The 17,591-nt window shown below is 33.6% G+C and overlaps 1 protein-coding gene across 3 annotated transcripts in view; it reads left to right on the top strand.

The window, feature by feature from the left end:
• LOC150098219 (lipid transport auxiliary protein 1-like) overlaps positions 1-17,591 on the top strand; it is a 325,116-nt gene that overhangs the window by 33,194 nt on the left and 274,331 nt on the right. For all 3 annotated transcript variants that reach the window (XM_090406448.1, XM_090406449.1, XM_090406450.1), the window contains one exon: positions 15,505-15,606. In XM_090406448.1, coding sequence (XP_090262574.1) covers positions 15,505-15,606 — 102 coding nt within the window. The remainder of the gene's footprint in view (positions 1-15,504; positions 15,607-17,591) is intronic.

Here is a 17,591-nt window from a genome sequence, read left to right as displayed (position 1 = left end):
TGGAATACAAAGTACAGAACAGTCGGTGGATTACCAATTAAATTGTTGCCGAGTGCCGGAAGATTAATATTAATAAAATATTATTAAATAATTCTTAAAAACTATTTAATTGATGGTTGCATAAGATGAGAATTTCCCAAACTTTTGGGAGAGAGAGAGACAGTCCATTTTGATTCAAATTCGGCCAATGTAAAAGGACTTTGCAACTTTCTTTAAAAAGGCATTCATATTTAAACCTGCATCTGTGGAGAAGATGAGCTTTATTCCATTGGATATTATGTTTAGTGTCAAAGCTATGTTGTGCTAGACCAGATTTATGAGGTTTCATGTATTCGATATAATACTGATGTTCCTTCATTCTTTTTTCCACAGAACAGCCTGTTTGTCCAAAGTATGATAATTTACATTCACATAGTATCTGGCAAACACCAGCTAATGATAGAGGTGCCAGTTTGTCTTTTGTAGATGGCAACAAGTGAGAAATTTTGTTGATAAGAAAATATGTGGGAATAAGATGATACTTCTTCAGAATTCTGCCAATAGGTTCTGAGATACCTATTGGCAGAATTTTTTGGATTTTGTAAAGGCATTGGACAGTTCCATTTGACAAATTGTTTTTTTAAGTTGCAACATATGGATTTGGATATGAGGTTAGTGGATTGGTAACTGACTTTCTGATATCTATCAGAAAGTCAGTTATGTGGGGAGCAGTATCAGAGAGTTGGAAGGTTACAAGTGGAGTTCAACAGTACTGGGACCAATACTATTCAGTCTTTGTCAGTGATATTGTCACAAGACTACAAGGAAATATTCAGTTGTTATCATATAATGTGAAGCGCTTGGGAGGGTTATTAGTAATAGTGCTGATGTTTTGGATCTTCAGGATTTGAATAAACTGGAAAGGTAGGCAAATGAATAGGGGATGTCAGTTTAATAAACCAAATGTCAGGTTTTGAAATTTGGAATCCACAGATGGGCTCCTTCATACTCCCTTGTTGGAGCTATACTGGAAGGAATGGAAGAAGCAAGGATTAGAAATTTGATGTTTAGAGAACACATTGCAAATTACTGCAATATCGAGGAGGATTTTGACCACGAGATAAAAGGATGTTGGTCCCATTGTATAAAACTTTGATCAGGCTACATCTGGATTTCTGTGTTCAGAGGATTTGAAGGGGGATGACTTAATCTTGGAGATGGTACAGAGACTGGTAACAAATGATATCAGACTGTACAGTGTTGATTATGAGAATAGACCGAGGGCATGCACGCTACAGAGTTTGATGGAGAGAAGAAAAAGGGAAAATATTAAGACATTTAAGCTGTTGAAGGGTTATCATCAGATTAACAGTAGTTCAAACTATTTGAATTAAAACTTTTATTGCAAAGAGTTTGACGATGCAGTTGGAACACTTGTGCCATTAACAAGATGTAGCTCTAATGGAAATCATTCGATACATGCCAAGAGACATGTTTTATTTATTTATTTTTTAATATATATAAACTTCCTTGAGATATTTTAATTATCAAAGAAGCAGACAAGCAGGTTATTATACCTCTTTATAGAGCCTTGGTAAGATCCCATTTTGACTACTGTACACAGATCTGGTCACCAGGGTTTCTTGGGGAAACGACAAGTGACCAAGATGGTATTAGGTCCATGGAATGAACCTTATGAGGGCAGGTTGAAGATTTGTGAGTTACAGAAATTGGTTTACAGGTGGAAATGGGATAATGTGTTTTGATTGAGACACAAATTACTGAAGGGTTTTTACAAGATTAATATAGAGGAAATTTTTCAGAACAGGTCTGACTATGGGAGAACCATGGGGGCCATCCTCGGAAACTGAACAAGAGTATAGTTAGCAGGGGTGTCAAGGCTAGATTTTTTGCTTGGAGAGTGGCGAATGAGTGGAACAGGTTGCCAGAGTCTGTTGTGGATGCAATGACTGAATGAGTTCAAAGCATGATGGATATTACTCGAATGTTGGATTGTGCTTGGCATGATGTTTAGGGCCTCCCTCAATGAATCTAAGAGCACCATGAAGTAGTCCATATTATTATATGAAAATATTGTCCATTTTGTGATATGAAAACAGCAAAATTGCTTGCTTAAATCATGTTTATAACATCCTTGTTTTAACATCTGCAGCAGTTTTAAAAGAAAAAAAAATTGTGATTATACTTGTGGTGCAAGCTCTGTTCACTCTGTAATTATTTGTAAAAAAAAAACTCATTGTCAAAAGAAATGGAACACTAGCAGTTTGGATTCAAAATCAAAATAAAAAAAAACTTATTATTTGTATACTTATTTTTCCTACACTTGTTGTTATGATCCATTGAGTCGTTTCCAACTCCTAGCGACTCCACGAACATACACTCTCCATTCCGATCTGTCCCTGACCATGTCTTTCTGAACCTCCAGGCGCACTCCAATTGCTTCTTTAACTCCATTCACACATCTAATTCTTGGTCTTCCTCTTCTCCTGCTTCCATCAACTTTAGCAAGCATCGTCATCTTCTCCAGACCGTCATTTGCTCGCATAATATGTCCGAAGTATGACAATTTTTGCTTGATGATCATAGCTTCAAGGGAGCAATCTTGCTTTATTCTGTCTATCACTGATTTATTGGTTGGCTTTGAAGTCCATGGTATTCCTACACTACAAAAGCATTATTAGAGAGTTAGTTTATATCGGTCGTGTACTAACAGTTATTATGTAGACTTACTCTTTTGATGAAAGAACCAAAAAAAAAAAGACATGATTGGTTAATTAATCTAATTAATTAGAATACATTTTTGAATTATTCATTTTTGTTATCTTTGTGTTAAGATAATTTATTTCAGAAATACATTAAAAGATTTAACAATATATCTTATGAAAAAAATATTCAGCTCACAAACACATTTCCAAGAATGTATTATGTTTGTAAGTTAGGGTTTGCCTGTACTTTATATTTTAATTAGTTATATTAAGGTGGTAGTGTTTGTAGGGGGTTATGTCATAGTAGTACTTTATGTTAAAATTAGATTCCCTGATTTTTGGTTTTCATTACTTAGTGGCAGTTAGCTTTATTGTGTTAAAATTTGGATAGAAATGACTGACTGTGTGTGTGTGATTGTCAGATGCAGTATTCAGCATTAAATATGTGCCAATCATCATGAAATGTCATGAAAGTGGGCAGATGCATTATTATGTGTAAGCACTGCATGAAAATGTCTTAATGAATAAAAAAAAAAAAAATCCAATTAGAAATATATCTGGAATTGAAGTCTTTGCTCTAGTTTATGTGATGGTGCAAAAGCTGTTTATAAGCTTGTCGGTCATATTTCTCTTATATTCCTTCTGCAACATTTTTAGAACAATCGCTACCTAAAAACACTTTTCAGCTCAATCTGAACTGTTTAGTTCACAAGGATATTATGATTTTCCAGTATGATACTTCAGATTGAGCTATTATTTGTTAGGCCTTCAGGTTGAAATGGAATTCGCTATTCTAAGGCATTCTTGTGTATTTTACTTTTACCTATCATTAATAATCACAAAACATGTAGAACTTAGTGTATTAAAAGATTAGATTTGGCTCAATCTGTAATCAAGACAAGTACAATTGAATATTTGTAGTCTTATATAGATAGTATCCATATAACCATATGGATACTATATTATTATCCATAATCCATATAAGCATTACATTATATTACCCCCTTCCACATGAGGGATTGCAAAATCAGTAGCACATTAATGTTGTGTATAGTCAAGTGGTTATGAAGAACAGCTGGATGTTCATATAAGCAGGCACTTTCATAGGATAGAAATAGAACAAAGATAAGGATGAAAAGTTTATTTAGTGTTTTAGCAACATTAAAGTCAACAGCATTGTATTCATCTCACTGAAAAATTGTAGAGAGACCATTTCTCCTTACTTATATTATATAAATGTGATGATACTTATTCTAGACTTTCTTCCAATGTTTCTTCCTTCCCATTACAGTTTTGTTTCTCACCCAGCCACCTGCTATGTACTGGACTGTTTTGAATTATGGTTGAAACAGCTAAGGCTATGAAGCATGTGTGTTATGTCTATTAAATTGTGTGTTATCTTCTAGCATCTTTGCCTATTTTAAGGGATGGAAAAATTCATATTTTTAAATACTGATACTGTAATTGTAGATACCAACATTGTAAATAGAAACTAAACTATAGAGGATCCCCACACATTACGCTGACTAAATCAAAGAAATAATATTGCAAGAATGATTGGCATTAACCAAGCAGTTAATTCAAAATGTCCCCACCTTCCTTTCTTTTCAAACAAGTGTGCCATGGAGTCTAAGCTGAAATTCAAAACAGTATGTAGCTTGAGACAAAACTCTCAGGCTTCAGTCTACAGACAGCTTTCAATTGCAAAAACACCAACAAATTCAAATCTGACTGAAAGGATCAATTAGAGAAAACTTGCATCTTTCTAACTTGAGTCATGGCTTCTAGTTCTTCACCACTGGGTATATTTTCTGTTTTTCTATGTTTTGCATTCTTGCATGCAGATAGTATCATTACAATACTGCCCAACAGGCAGAGCTGAGCATATTCTTTTCCTCCAATTTCTACATAAATGATCTAGCCAAATCATTTCATATTACACCAAAAAATAGTGCATGCATTCTCTGGCTTTTCAAAAGGATGATATTCAAGTGAATCTTGAATGGCTCAGATACCAACAAGTCTGTTAGTTCTCAGGCCATCCCCACATGAGATGGCCTGAGAGTAACAAACTAGTCACCACTAGAAAGACTAAAGAGAAGATGATCTCAATTTACATGGGGAGGAGTTGTTGTGGAATCAAGGCAAGCCAGAAGGTTGCAAGAAGAAGAAGATTATAAGTACAACCACTGAGCAGTGGAGATGCCTTCACCAGTAACTTACTCGTATGTGGTCACTGATCAAATATATTATTACAAACCAACTTTCACTCCCATAAGTAAAAATTAGTTTGTGTACTGCATACTGCTTATTTACTTATATATTGCTATATGGTGTTTTGGTACATTTCACTCTCTTAACCATATAGATTGATAAAATGGCTGTCCTCCACATCAGATTTGTTTATTACCTGTATCAATATTTAATCTTCAATTACCATCTTCACTAAACATTGTGCATAAATAACAGATGTTTTGCTATTCTATAAGTTCACCATTGAGAATGTAGTTGATGTTTTTCATATTTTTGCATTTAATATTGCTGATTTTCATATCTAATTTGTTACATTATTCAGTTTAAAGATTCCTGAACACTTCCACTAAATTTATTCATATCATCTCCATAAAATAAAGCAGAGTTAAATATCTCAGATTTTGATATCAGGTTCGGTGCGTCTTTCCATTCTTCTTCTTCTTCTTTGGTGCTTCAATTCAAAGATTGGTAGTTATAGCAGCACATCACAACATTCTTTCCATTATGTTATGCTATATCAAATGATGAATAACAGAAAAATGAATAATGATGGAAATAGAATGTCCTATTTTACATCTGATTTTGTTTTAAACCTCTTCCTGTCCTTCAATTCTGAATGCTGATTTACAATTTAAGCTATGGCTGTTTACTATTGTGCATAATTCTCTCTCTCTCTCTCTCTCTCTCTCTCTCTCTCTATATATATATATATATATATATATATATATACACACACACACCATATGACTGCAATGTTTTGAACAGCTTTTAACTCTCTTAGCACCTTATAATATGCCTTTTTCATTTACAAAATGTAAATAGAGATCCATGATATATTTCTTGGCCTGGTTGAATAAGTGATTAATGTATCAACTCCCCAAACAAAAGGCTGTGGGTTTGAATCGTACTGTGGGCACATGTGTTTGTGAATATCATTAGGCAGGAGATGAATTTCATTATCACTTTCCTGCTTATTAGAAGCCTGAATCATATCTGTACTTAGATGACTTAAGTACAGATGGATAAATTGCATCTGGAATATTCAGCAAGGAAATTCCTGTATAATTCTTCCATTCAGATTATTACACCCCCTTTTTTTTTTTTAGACCAGTACTATATTAACTTACTCCAATACTAAGTAATTCAATATGGTAAATTATGCAGTAAAGCCTTCAACTGTTATACTTGCATGTACCTTAATGTGCTATATACTCCTCTGACATGTATTGGATTGATTTTGTATATATGAACTTTTATATGGTTGAACATTATCTCTTCCCACTCTTTCCACATTTCTGATGGCTTTTCTGTCTCAAGTATTGATGAATACCCCTGATTGCATTCAGAATAGTTATCATGATATTTATTTTAGCTTCTGCACAAAGTATCTTTCCGTGACTTTTGTTTAGCTAATTTTACAAATAACTCCACTTTCTTACATTTTTCTCTACATTCTTTTAGTTGCATATACTACAACTAGTTTACTTGCAAGAAACTTTCTATATGACTTTTCTTTTCTTTTCTTTTCCAGGATTGCCTCTTCATCTTACTGAGTCTGCCATGATCCAATTTTTTTATTTTTGCAGACAACTTCAGCACATGTTTCTTTTCAGAGTTGTTTTCTTCAGATTTTGGCACTGAGTCTCTAAAGTCTGGTTTTCGTTTTTGAACTTTCACTTTATCTCCAATATTTATATGGTATATATATTTTAGTCCATAGTTCAATATTTTGAACAGAAAAATCATAAAATTTGTAAAAAATAAAATTTACATAGTATAAAGATTAATATAACTTTGTTTATATACACAGGCAACAACATTTCAATGACTGAAACATGTAACCTAAAATACAACTTGCCACATCATACTTGCTCCACTTAGTCATAACATCTGTCACCTTCCCTGCCCACTGGCATTGTATTCTACAGAAGGTAATGCAGACAATGCGGGTTTTTTTTGTATTCGGGGAAATCACAATATTCTAAAATTATTACAGCTATTCATAAATAAGCTTTCTTAACTAAATTCCAAAATTTATATTTTTCAAAAAAACCCTCACAAACTCCAACATATTTAGCACTAAAGCACCATTAACACATTAATATGGAAAATCATTGACATTTTGATTTTACCAACCAGTACAGAATGAAAACATCTGTTAATTTAACTTGGTTTATAAATGCCTATAAATACTCATTATCCTATCTGCTGTATGTAATTTGTGTGTGTGTGTGTATATATATATATATAAATAAAATGTTGAAAGTATTTTTTTTTTTAACCTTGGTTCTTTTGTGCATTAAAGATACCAAAAATTATATACTTGGTTTAATCCTTTATCCAAGTGTAAGCAAACAAAGTTTGCGCCTGAAGTATCTTCAGGACTGAGGCAACTCATAGTAAAGGTGGACCAAGCTGTCATCACTCCTTGTTTCAATATCTCCCATAATGCAAAGCACATCTCCTTGTTGACATGTATAATGCTATGCAGTGGTCTGAGGACCACTACTCAGACCAGTTTCGATCTTTATTGAGGTCTCGTCAGTGGGAGCCAGACTGAGAAGTGGTGATACTAAGACAGAAGCAATGGAGAGGTCATATTTACTTATACGAATTGCCAAAAGGTGTACCACCTTATTATTAAATTACTCTGGATTTAGAGAAAGATGTTGGAAGTTTATTTTCCACTTGGTTAGAATATAATAAATTTAGTAATCCTTTATCTAAGTGTAAGCAAACAAAGCTTGTGCCTGAAGTCTTCAGGACTGAGGCAACTCATAGTAAAGGTACCTTTACTACTTAAAGGCAAAACTGTATTGGATTTGTGGTCAACTGGAGCAGGTCATTAATGTATGGAAGAAACAGGGTGGGTGAAGAGGACAGAACCTTGTGGAACTCCAGCATTAGTTGCATAGTTAGAAGATAGGTAACCATCAACCATCACATGCAATACTCATCCAGTGAGAAAACTATATTCTTCTAGCCAGTTTGCCTGTTTTGTTTGTGGATTGAAAAACCCTTTCACCTCTGTATAAGACAGAGGTAATATAACTCTGTATAACTCGCCTTCATTTGAAAAGCTCTAATAAAGATTCTTTGTCTCCTAAATGGGATGCATACCCTAGATCTTTTCAAATAAATTGAGCTACAGAGGCTTCTGAAGTCCAAATTTACTTTTTAAAATACCTTTAAAATAATACCTATAACAAATAATTGATTATTCCATCTGTTCAGCAAAAACTGTCCAACCTTCTTGCAAAAGCAGACACTGACTACATCTGAAACATAAAAAAAAAAATTAAATATTCAGACTACAAACTGACTATTAAACCCATCCAGAATGTTTTCAGAATCAATAAAATCTGATATATTCCAACACAGAGTAGCTGACAATTTTCACTCTCAGTCCAGCTGTAATAATATTTATATAGGGTCCACAGTTCATTCTCTCTGGATGCATTTATCTGAACATAATAACCATGGTTGCAGAATTCCTTGATCAAGGAATTCTGCAATCATGAAAGGAAAAAGTAACATCAAAAAACAATAGACACAAAATTCTAACTGTGCAAATAGCACCACATGCAAAAATATCAGCATGTTCCTGAAATTGAAAATACCATTATATTAAGTATCTAAAAAAATGAAACACAAATAATCTCATCAATTTGGCAGTTAAATAAAGTGCAGCACCATTTTGTTTCACAACCAATTAAAACATCTTCTGAAATTGAAAATGCCATTATATTAAGTATCTAAAAAAATGAAACAAAAATAATCTCATCAATTTGGAAGTTAAATAAAGTACGACACCATTCTGTTTCACAACCAATTAAAACATCTTCCATGAGTTTACCTAAAAGAGAAGCACAACTCCTTTGTGGGAAAGCTTTCACTTCTTTTATTTGCATCTGAGAATGACCACCGAAAACAGTCCACACATTGTCAGAGGATCTTACTTTCTTTGCATTATCTTATTTACATTTTAGTTTTCCAAATGATCATCACATGTTGCATAGGTTTTTTTTAAATTTGAAAGTTATATTAATCTTTCTTAACTTAAGTAAATTTTATGATTAAACACGATTAATGGTTTTTAAATGCTACATCCCCTCGGTAATGTATTTCCAAGGTAGACTAGTCAAAAACACCCCATAAATTTTTTTTCTACAATTAATGATGACCCTACAGGTAAGTTTAACTACTTTATGCCCAAATTATCCTAATATAAATTTAAGAACTAAAATTAACTTATCATTTAAGGTGGAGATATAGAGACTGATCCATATAACAACTGGTAAGTCATCAACACAGTATGGCTTTTCTTATTAAACACTGGTCTCTCTACCAATTTTAGTGAGGTGAACAAAATACTGTCAACTTTAATTTGCTAAAACAGTCTTCTTTCTCGTAAGAGGGCACTACACCTTGTCCCACTCCCTCTCTGACTACTGATAATGCCAATGTCTTCATATATATATATTTTTTTTTCATTAAATCTTGGGTCTTGACTATACTCTAGTCTTTTTTGGCATAAAAACATAACATCCATAGCTTCCTTGCCCTTTACAAAATGTGGTATATATCCAAAATTAAGTGGATATCGAATACCACATTATTTCTTAGAAAACTTCACTTTGCCGAAGTGAAGCTTGCTGGGTCTTATTTCAGTAGTAGTGGTATATATCTTTTTTGCACTCAAGCTGTTATTTCTTACCCTAAAGAAATTCCCAAATTCACCTGATATTGGAATATTCTTCTCATATTTTGGATGATACACTAAAAACCTGCCTAAAAATTCTTTATATCCCAAACAGGATAATCTAGTTAAATGATGTGACTCCCCCCCCCCCCTCTCTCTCTCTCTCTCTCTCGTAGGCTTACTATGACCAATTTTTCATAAATGTTATGTTTCTATGTCTTTTGAAGTATCTTCATGGGTATTGTTCTGTGGAACCAACAGGAGCAATTTTCTTTAAGCTTGTTAAAATATAAGCAGTATCTGATCACAATTCAGCGTGAAACTTACTAAATCAACTTTTCATCCTTATCTTTGTTCTACTTTTTTCTATTCTGTGAAAGTGCCTGCCTTTACATGAACATCCTGTGTTCATGTAAAACATCAATAAATTGCTTCTTTTTTCTTAATCACCTTAATCTTTTGTAGAAAGGGAAACTTTCTACACAAGTAAGTGTAGAAAGTTGTGGTCTCTGAGTCACTGATAGAGATATTGACATCTGTAATATAATTGGAAGCAGGGCTGGTTAAGAGAAATTAGGATAATAAAAATGGTAATGATTATCTGATATTCTGCTGGGTAGATAAAGAGTTTTGCATTTGGTCACAGTTTTGCATGGAGACAACAAATACCTTGATATATTTTCCAGCTAGTTCAGTACAAGTGGAAAATGGAATCCAGTTAGTGAAAACATTGAAGTTCAGAGGAAGATGATCTCTTTGTTATGATGGTTGAATTACAGAAACTCAAGTTTCAGAGATAAATATTCCAAGGGGTTTGAGTGATGCAACTGGAACAGTGATAAAAACAAGTAAATGCATTAGAATTTAGAATGAAAAAGGAAATCTTGGGCCAGAGGAGATCATAGGTTTGTTATTTTCTAGTGTGGGATGTCAAATATCCATGCTCAGATAGTACCCGTGTGACAGAAGGAATCAAACCAAGTGTAGTTTGGATAGTTACAGTAGTTTCTCTGGTCACCACTTTAGGTTGTATAATTAGGGAAAAAAGTCAGATCTGGATGTGTGTGCAAATTTTAACTTGTGTGTTCGTGAAGTACATATGGAATTTTTGTTATTAATGGTTTCTCTCCTAATAAGATTGATAAATTTCTTTCTCTTCATCACTCAATTGCTTCTGATGATCCCTCTTCCCCCAGAGCCTTTATTTCTTTGCTTTATATCAACTCTCTTTCACCAAAACTAGCTAAAATTCTCAAGAAATTTAACTTCAAAACTTGCTTCTCTACGCACCCAAAACTTCGCTCCATACTTAGTAAACCTAAAGAGAAACATCTTCCCACTCAGTTTCCAGGAGTCTACAAGATTTTATGTGATTGTGGAAAGCCATACTACGGCCAAACTGCTAAATCCATCCTTTTACATATGGAAGAACACTGTAGAGATATTTCCTACAACAGGACTAGAGCCAGTGCTCTCTCTCTCTTGCCACGTTCTTTTTTTCTGTTAACTCAGATGAAGGCTGCCAACACATTGTGGACTGGACACAAACCTCTGATAACGCATATTCTGGTAATTGGACCACATTTTTTTTATTAAGCTAAAAGCACAATAAAGAAATAAAACCTAACCATGTTTCGTAAGTCGTTTGACTTACATCTTCAGGGGTAAAAGGTAACTGAAAGTTAAAACAACAAAAAAAGAAATTAATAGTTCATACTATACAGTTGTAGCTGTCTGACTGTTTATAAAATTAAAAAAATCAGAATGCAGATTCAAAGCAGTGATAAGTTTAAACGATATCTGATGATGGCACGTTCTGTTGTTCATGATCATAATGTCCGAGATCTGACTGAGGTATATTTTTTATCAAAGCTGACCAAACTTGGTGTAGAATTAAGCCTCGTTTTTATTGCATTGTGTTGGAATTCTAAGCATGTTTGCAGCTTCTTTAAATTTCCTTATGTAACAGTTTTTTTCTATATAAGACATGTTTGTTTTCTGCCAGAGTACATTATGGCCGGTGGAAGTGGTATGGAAAGCTATACCTGATTTGTGTTCTCTTCTGTTTTGTACATTCTTTTGGTGTTCATTCATGCGTATTTCCCCAGATCTTCCTGTCTGTACCACGTAGCAGATGCTGCAAGAACAATAAATTTTATAAACACCTGTTTTTTTTAAAGGTTGATGTGGAGGTTTCAGGGGATATAGAAATCTTGGAATTTTTTCCGATTTTTGAAATTTTTAGTTTTATTTCTTTATTGTGCTTTTAGCTTAATAATAATAATATAAAAAAAAAGTGGTCCAATTACAGGAATATGCCTTATGAACTTCTAAACCATAGAAACCTCCACTTACACAAACTTCTAATATCCATGTGTGCTATGATGAACTTGAAAGAAAGATTGTCGAATCTAGAAAAATTACCTTAGATTCTTCCCATATCAATAACAGCCTAAGTTTCAATCTCTCTGATGCTCACATTGCCTCTGTTCAATACTGGCGCACTCATGACAGCATGTATTCCACTTTTATTTGGAACTCAAGCTCACATTACTGTTTTCAAAATGTACTACTGTCTCTTGTACTAGTACTGTTAATGCAATTTTTAAGTCTTTTTGAATAAACCATGTCACCTCTTTATCTCTCGGTATCAGTCATTTAAACTAATTAATATATATATATATTGTTTGTTTCTTTGGCATTCTTATTGTGGGCATTTATATGCAGTGCTACTTTTAATTATTTGTTGCCTTTCATAGTTGGGGCTGAAGAATAGATCGAATAGTGTACATGTACACTGGTGTCTAAAACCTAAGAACAAACATTATTTCTGAAGATTGCAACTACAAATTCAGATGAATCAGATTGTGGCAATTTGTATAACTGATGATTTCAAGTAGAAAGCTGGTGCACAATTTAAATTTTTGGATTGCACACAAATGGATCATGTAGCACTCAGCAGGATAAAAGACAAAAGGCTGTGCTGAGCAAATTGTGTTTGAAGGAATCTCTTTTCGTGAAGGAATTAAAGTTGCAAACTTTGGATGTCTTGTAATGTCTCAAAGACATCATCTAGATGATTTCACACAGGGAAGAATTATTGGAAAGATTAAACAAGGTTTTAGAATTAATTTACTTAATTTAATATATTCATATTGCTAGAGAGTTTGGAATTTTATATAACATTGTATCCAGGCTCTGGGCAGCATTTCAAACCAATGGAATGTGTTCCAGATATTTGCTAAGAGGTGAGGTCACCTTCGCTCTACCACAGAGCATGAAGACAGATATTTGGTTATAACATCAAAACATAATTGATGCATCACAGCAGGTCAGCTTGCAAATCGGCTCCATTCAAACACAGGTATGCAGATATCTCAACTGCGCCAAGATGTATGCAACAAGTGGGCCTATATCTGATGACCTGTAGTCCGTGTCCCTTTATCCATAGCTCATTGTAGAGCACATTTTCAATGGTGTTTTATAAATAAAAATTGGACAACACACTATTGGACTAATGTGCTCTTTACACAAGTTGTTTTAGTCTTTCCTCTGATTCCAAATTATGCTTCATTTGGCATGAAAGTGGTGCTGCTTACTATCGTGAGAATGTTCTTGGAAGGGATAGATATGCTGGTGTTAGGTCATGGTGTGAGAAAGCATTATGCTTAATGTGCGCAATGAGCTACAAATACTGGAAAAAGGGACTATGACTAGTAAATGATATTGCAATAAAGCTCATCAACATCACATTTGATTTTTTTGTAGTGCTGTAGGTGAAGAATTCATTTTAATGGATGATACTGCTACACCACATCATACCCAAGCAGTAGAGATACTTCTGGAGACCAAGGACGTTAATCAAATCAAGTGATTAGCACATTCTCCAGATCTCAACCTCATAGAATGCATTCAGGACTCAATAGGGAGATGCATTGCCGCATGAAATTCCCCTCCACAAGACACACAAAGCCTTACAGGCCAGTTTGCCTCAAGAACTCCTGAATCACTTGATGCTAAACATGGAATGCCTCTCCATGCAGAGAGACATGGAATGTCTCTCTCTGTATAGTTTTCTGTAAGCACTGTACATTAATTCCTTAACTACGTCCTTAGGAAATTTGTAGCTTTTGCTAAAACCGTACTGCAATTTAAATTGTACAAAATTTATAACACAATTTTGTGAAGTATAATTTATTAGTATGAATTTTTTTTTCATATACAGTCATACCTCGACTTATGCGAATCCGGAATTATGCAGTTTCTTATATGTACATATTCCATCCCGCTTCACGCCTCACCACTAGTCGTATCTTTCAGGCACAGCTGCATTTGCCAGTGTCACACATGCTGTGAACAAGCACTGACGTGTTTCGCGCGGTCTCTATTCATACAGATTTTTATAGTCTACAAACCTTGCGATTGTTTAATGTTATGTTCTTGATAAAAATTTTATCACATAAAAAATAATGTCATCCAAAACAAGCAAGTCTGATTCTTCCACAGCTAGCAAGAGAAGAAAAACATTGACTTTGGAAACAAAACTCAACATTATTAAGGATTTTGAAGGCGAAATGAAAATTTTTTAGCTAGCAAAGAAGTTCGATCTACAGGAATCCATAGTAAGAACAATCATAAAAGAAAGGTTTACAGATTTTGAAGGACATAGATTCTAATGAGGAACGAATTGTAGCCACAAGGCAAGGAATAAAAAAAATCATTAGCTTTCTATGAAGAAATTTTGCGTGACAAGAAAAAGACATTATGCCGTCAGACGAATCTATTAGATTTTATGAAACCATCGACATCGAAATAACTTTTTTTTTTTATGTACGAAAAACTACAATTATGATTAATTTCTTAAAAAATATAGGTGTTTTTGTAAACTTTTGGTCCCAATTGTATGTTTGTATATATATAAATTACATGCAAAATTATACCCCGAGTACACGAATTCGACTTATGCACTTTTTGTTGATCCCACCTACTGCGTAACTTCGGGGTTTTACTGTATGGGTAAAAATGTAGTTTGCCCTTTGCTTTTGGACACCACTATATGATAAACTTGCAGAAGTAACTATTTATTTTATTTTATCTGTTTTTATTAATATAACTTTGAAGAAACAGACTAAAGTTGGAAAACTAATAGATTAAATGAAACTTTAAAAGCTGATATATTATTTTAATTTTTTTTATATAGACATTAAAGTTGAAGCCTGTCACATGTGAGTGTATGTTATTTGCCTGTATAGAAAATAATACATGCAAAAATTAGGTAAAGGAGTAAATTCACAATATAGTGGTAAATTAATACTTCTACAATAGTTAGTCAACACTTACAAGCATTCATGCATTGCATCAGTAATGTAATTCATATTTGTGAAATCATGTTAAAAGGAACAATATGCAGTTTATTTTAAATATAAATTCATTCTTGCAGTGCTCTACTTAATTTTGCTCACATTGCTTTAGAATAGTATCAATTTCTTCAGTTTTCACACTGTATTTTCTATGCTTTATTGCTTCATTTACTGCATTTTTTTTGTTTTAACACTTCATTTTAGGGAAGATAATTTCTTTTGCTTTCTTGTTAGCATTATCATTCTGAAATTCAATCACCTAAAATTTATTAATAAAGGATATAATACAGATTAAAAAAAAATTTTTTTTAAAGAGGAATTTCACAGTGATAAAGTAAATATGAGCATTCCATTCACATTCTTCAATAAATGTTTCTTAAGAATACAGTTTATATGTATGCAAACATAACTTTGAAGGTTACCTCTATTGTATGGTGCAGTCATATTTTCTGATTTTCAAACTTGATTTATTTTCACTTCCTAGACTTTTATACTTCTCTTCATATTTGCAAAACGTCAAATTATGAGGTTTGCACTGAAATCAAGGCGAGGGCCTCATGTTGCCATTGGTTATGATGCTCCCAAGGTAAGTGCAGTTTGAATAATTGGATTTCAATTAAATTTTATTAATTTAATTTGTTAGTGCAATGTAAATTGCTATGCTTTTAATAGTATGCATAAAATAACTAAAGAAAATTAAAATGCTACTAAATTCACCGTTGATTCTGAAACAAGCCTGTTCTTCCCCCTTTTCCACTCCACTTCTCATTTTAATGATGGTACATATACAGCGATTCCAGCTGTTTTTCCATGATTCCATGCATCCCTAAAAGTCTTTGAAATCTGCCATTTCAGTTAAATAAGAAAATTGCCAAACTATTAAAACACGATGTTACAAAAGCATGTGTAACCCAAGAACATAGCCTCTCAGTTTTGCCAGTACCAAGGAAGTGTAAAGAATACATCACATCAGATTAGCTTGTTTGAATTTAAATTCAGAAGATAGATTTGTTGCAATATTTTTCAATGTTTTATGTTTGTTTACATTCCTCTGATATACAGTTGATTTTCACTATATTCATTTTGTAGCGACCAAAGAAATTATTATTGTAAAAAGTTAGCTACATGAAATTTCCTTATACTGTCTTTACTATGATGCTTTAATTAGGATTTTCTGTATGAGGTGCTACTCAAAATTTCATGAAATTTGACCATAAAAAAAAGTACTTACCCTAACTCCTAGTTTCTGCCATCCCTTCAAAGTAGTCTGTCCCTTTGAGCACATATACAGCAATCCCGGCTGTTTTTCCATGATTCCGTGCACATGCCTGAAGTCTTTGAAATCTGCCATTTCAGTTAAATAAGAAAATTGCCAAACTATGAAAACACAATGTTACAAAAGCATGCGTAATCCAAGAACATAGCCTCTCAGTTTTGCCAGCTATTGGCATAGTCGAAAAACTGGCATTCCTCTGATTCACTAAGGGTATTGCTTGACCCTTATAGTGGTGGACGGCAGTACTACAACTGGTTTGCATGTGTCATTGAAATTATTATTATTAACATCTGACCTCCATGGAGTTGGAGAATCATTGTGGGAAATTTCCTGAATTTTTTGGTTGCATCTCATAGTTAGCTGTTCTGTGAGTTAACTGTATAATGAAATTCCTTAGAATCTTAATCTCAAATTATATATTGGGTTTTATCCTTTATCCAAGTGTTATCATGTTTATCATGTTTTTATCCAAGTGTTAGCAAACAAAGTTTGTGCCTGAAGTACTTTCAGGACTGGGGCAACTCCTAGTAAAGGTGGTATTAGTTCTTATCCTTGCCTTAGTGTCTCCCATAATGCAAAGCACATCTCCTTGCAGACATGTATAATGCTATGTATTAAGGGAAGGGCCACTACCCAGACCAGTTACGACTTTTATTGAGGTCTCATCAGTGGGAGCCAGACCTAATCTTAATTCACTTAGTACCACTCTCCCACTCTTTATTGATTACTTTATTATTACTGATTTTCCTGCCATATCTTACAATAGTTATTCAATTTAGTTAAAGATACATATCCTGTATTGAATTTATTTAAGAGTGTAACATCCTTCTGCATGAAGAACAAAGATTAACGTCTTCCCTTTTGATGTTAGGGTTAATTTTTTTTTTTAATATCAACTCCTGCACACAAAAGTTCTTAAGACCTATGACACAAGAGTGCCACATGCGTGCATGCGTGTGTGTGTGTGCACACAAGTGGTGGTTAGTGAGATGAAAGAGGAATCTGTTAATTTGTTTCTTGATGAGTTGGGGATGGTATTCTTTGGGGGGGGGGATGGAGAAGACTGTTCCGAAGAATGAAAGAACAGAATGAAACAGAAGCAAGACAGAATGAAAGAAGAGAAGTTGATTTGAAAAAGTCTCAAGCTGAATTTAGATAGATGTTGACCAGCAGGTGCTCACATTCATATACAATTAAAGTGGAGGAATGGGATAGCCAGTTTATCAGAGCAGTGTTCATGGAATTACCTAAAAAAAAAAGTCATAATACAGAAAGAAGAGCTTTGGGAAAGTAAT

This window comes from Typopeltis vanoorti, chromosome 16 (genome assembly GCF_054136105.1).
Source record: "Typopeltis vanoorti isolate ZY-2024b chromosome 16, IOZ_Tvanoo_1.0, whole genome shotgun sequence".
NCBI lineage: Eukaryota > Metazoa > Arthropoda > Arachnida > Uropygi > Thelyphonidae > Typopeltis > Typopeltis vanoorti.
The sequence above is the reverse complement of the archived record's forward strand: the minus strand, read 5'-3'. Positions and strand labels throughout refer to the sequence as shown.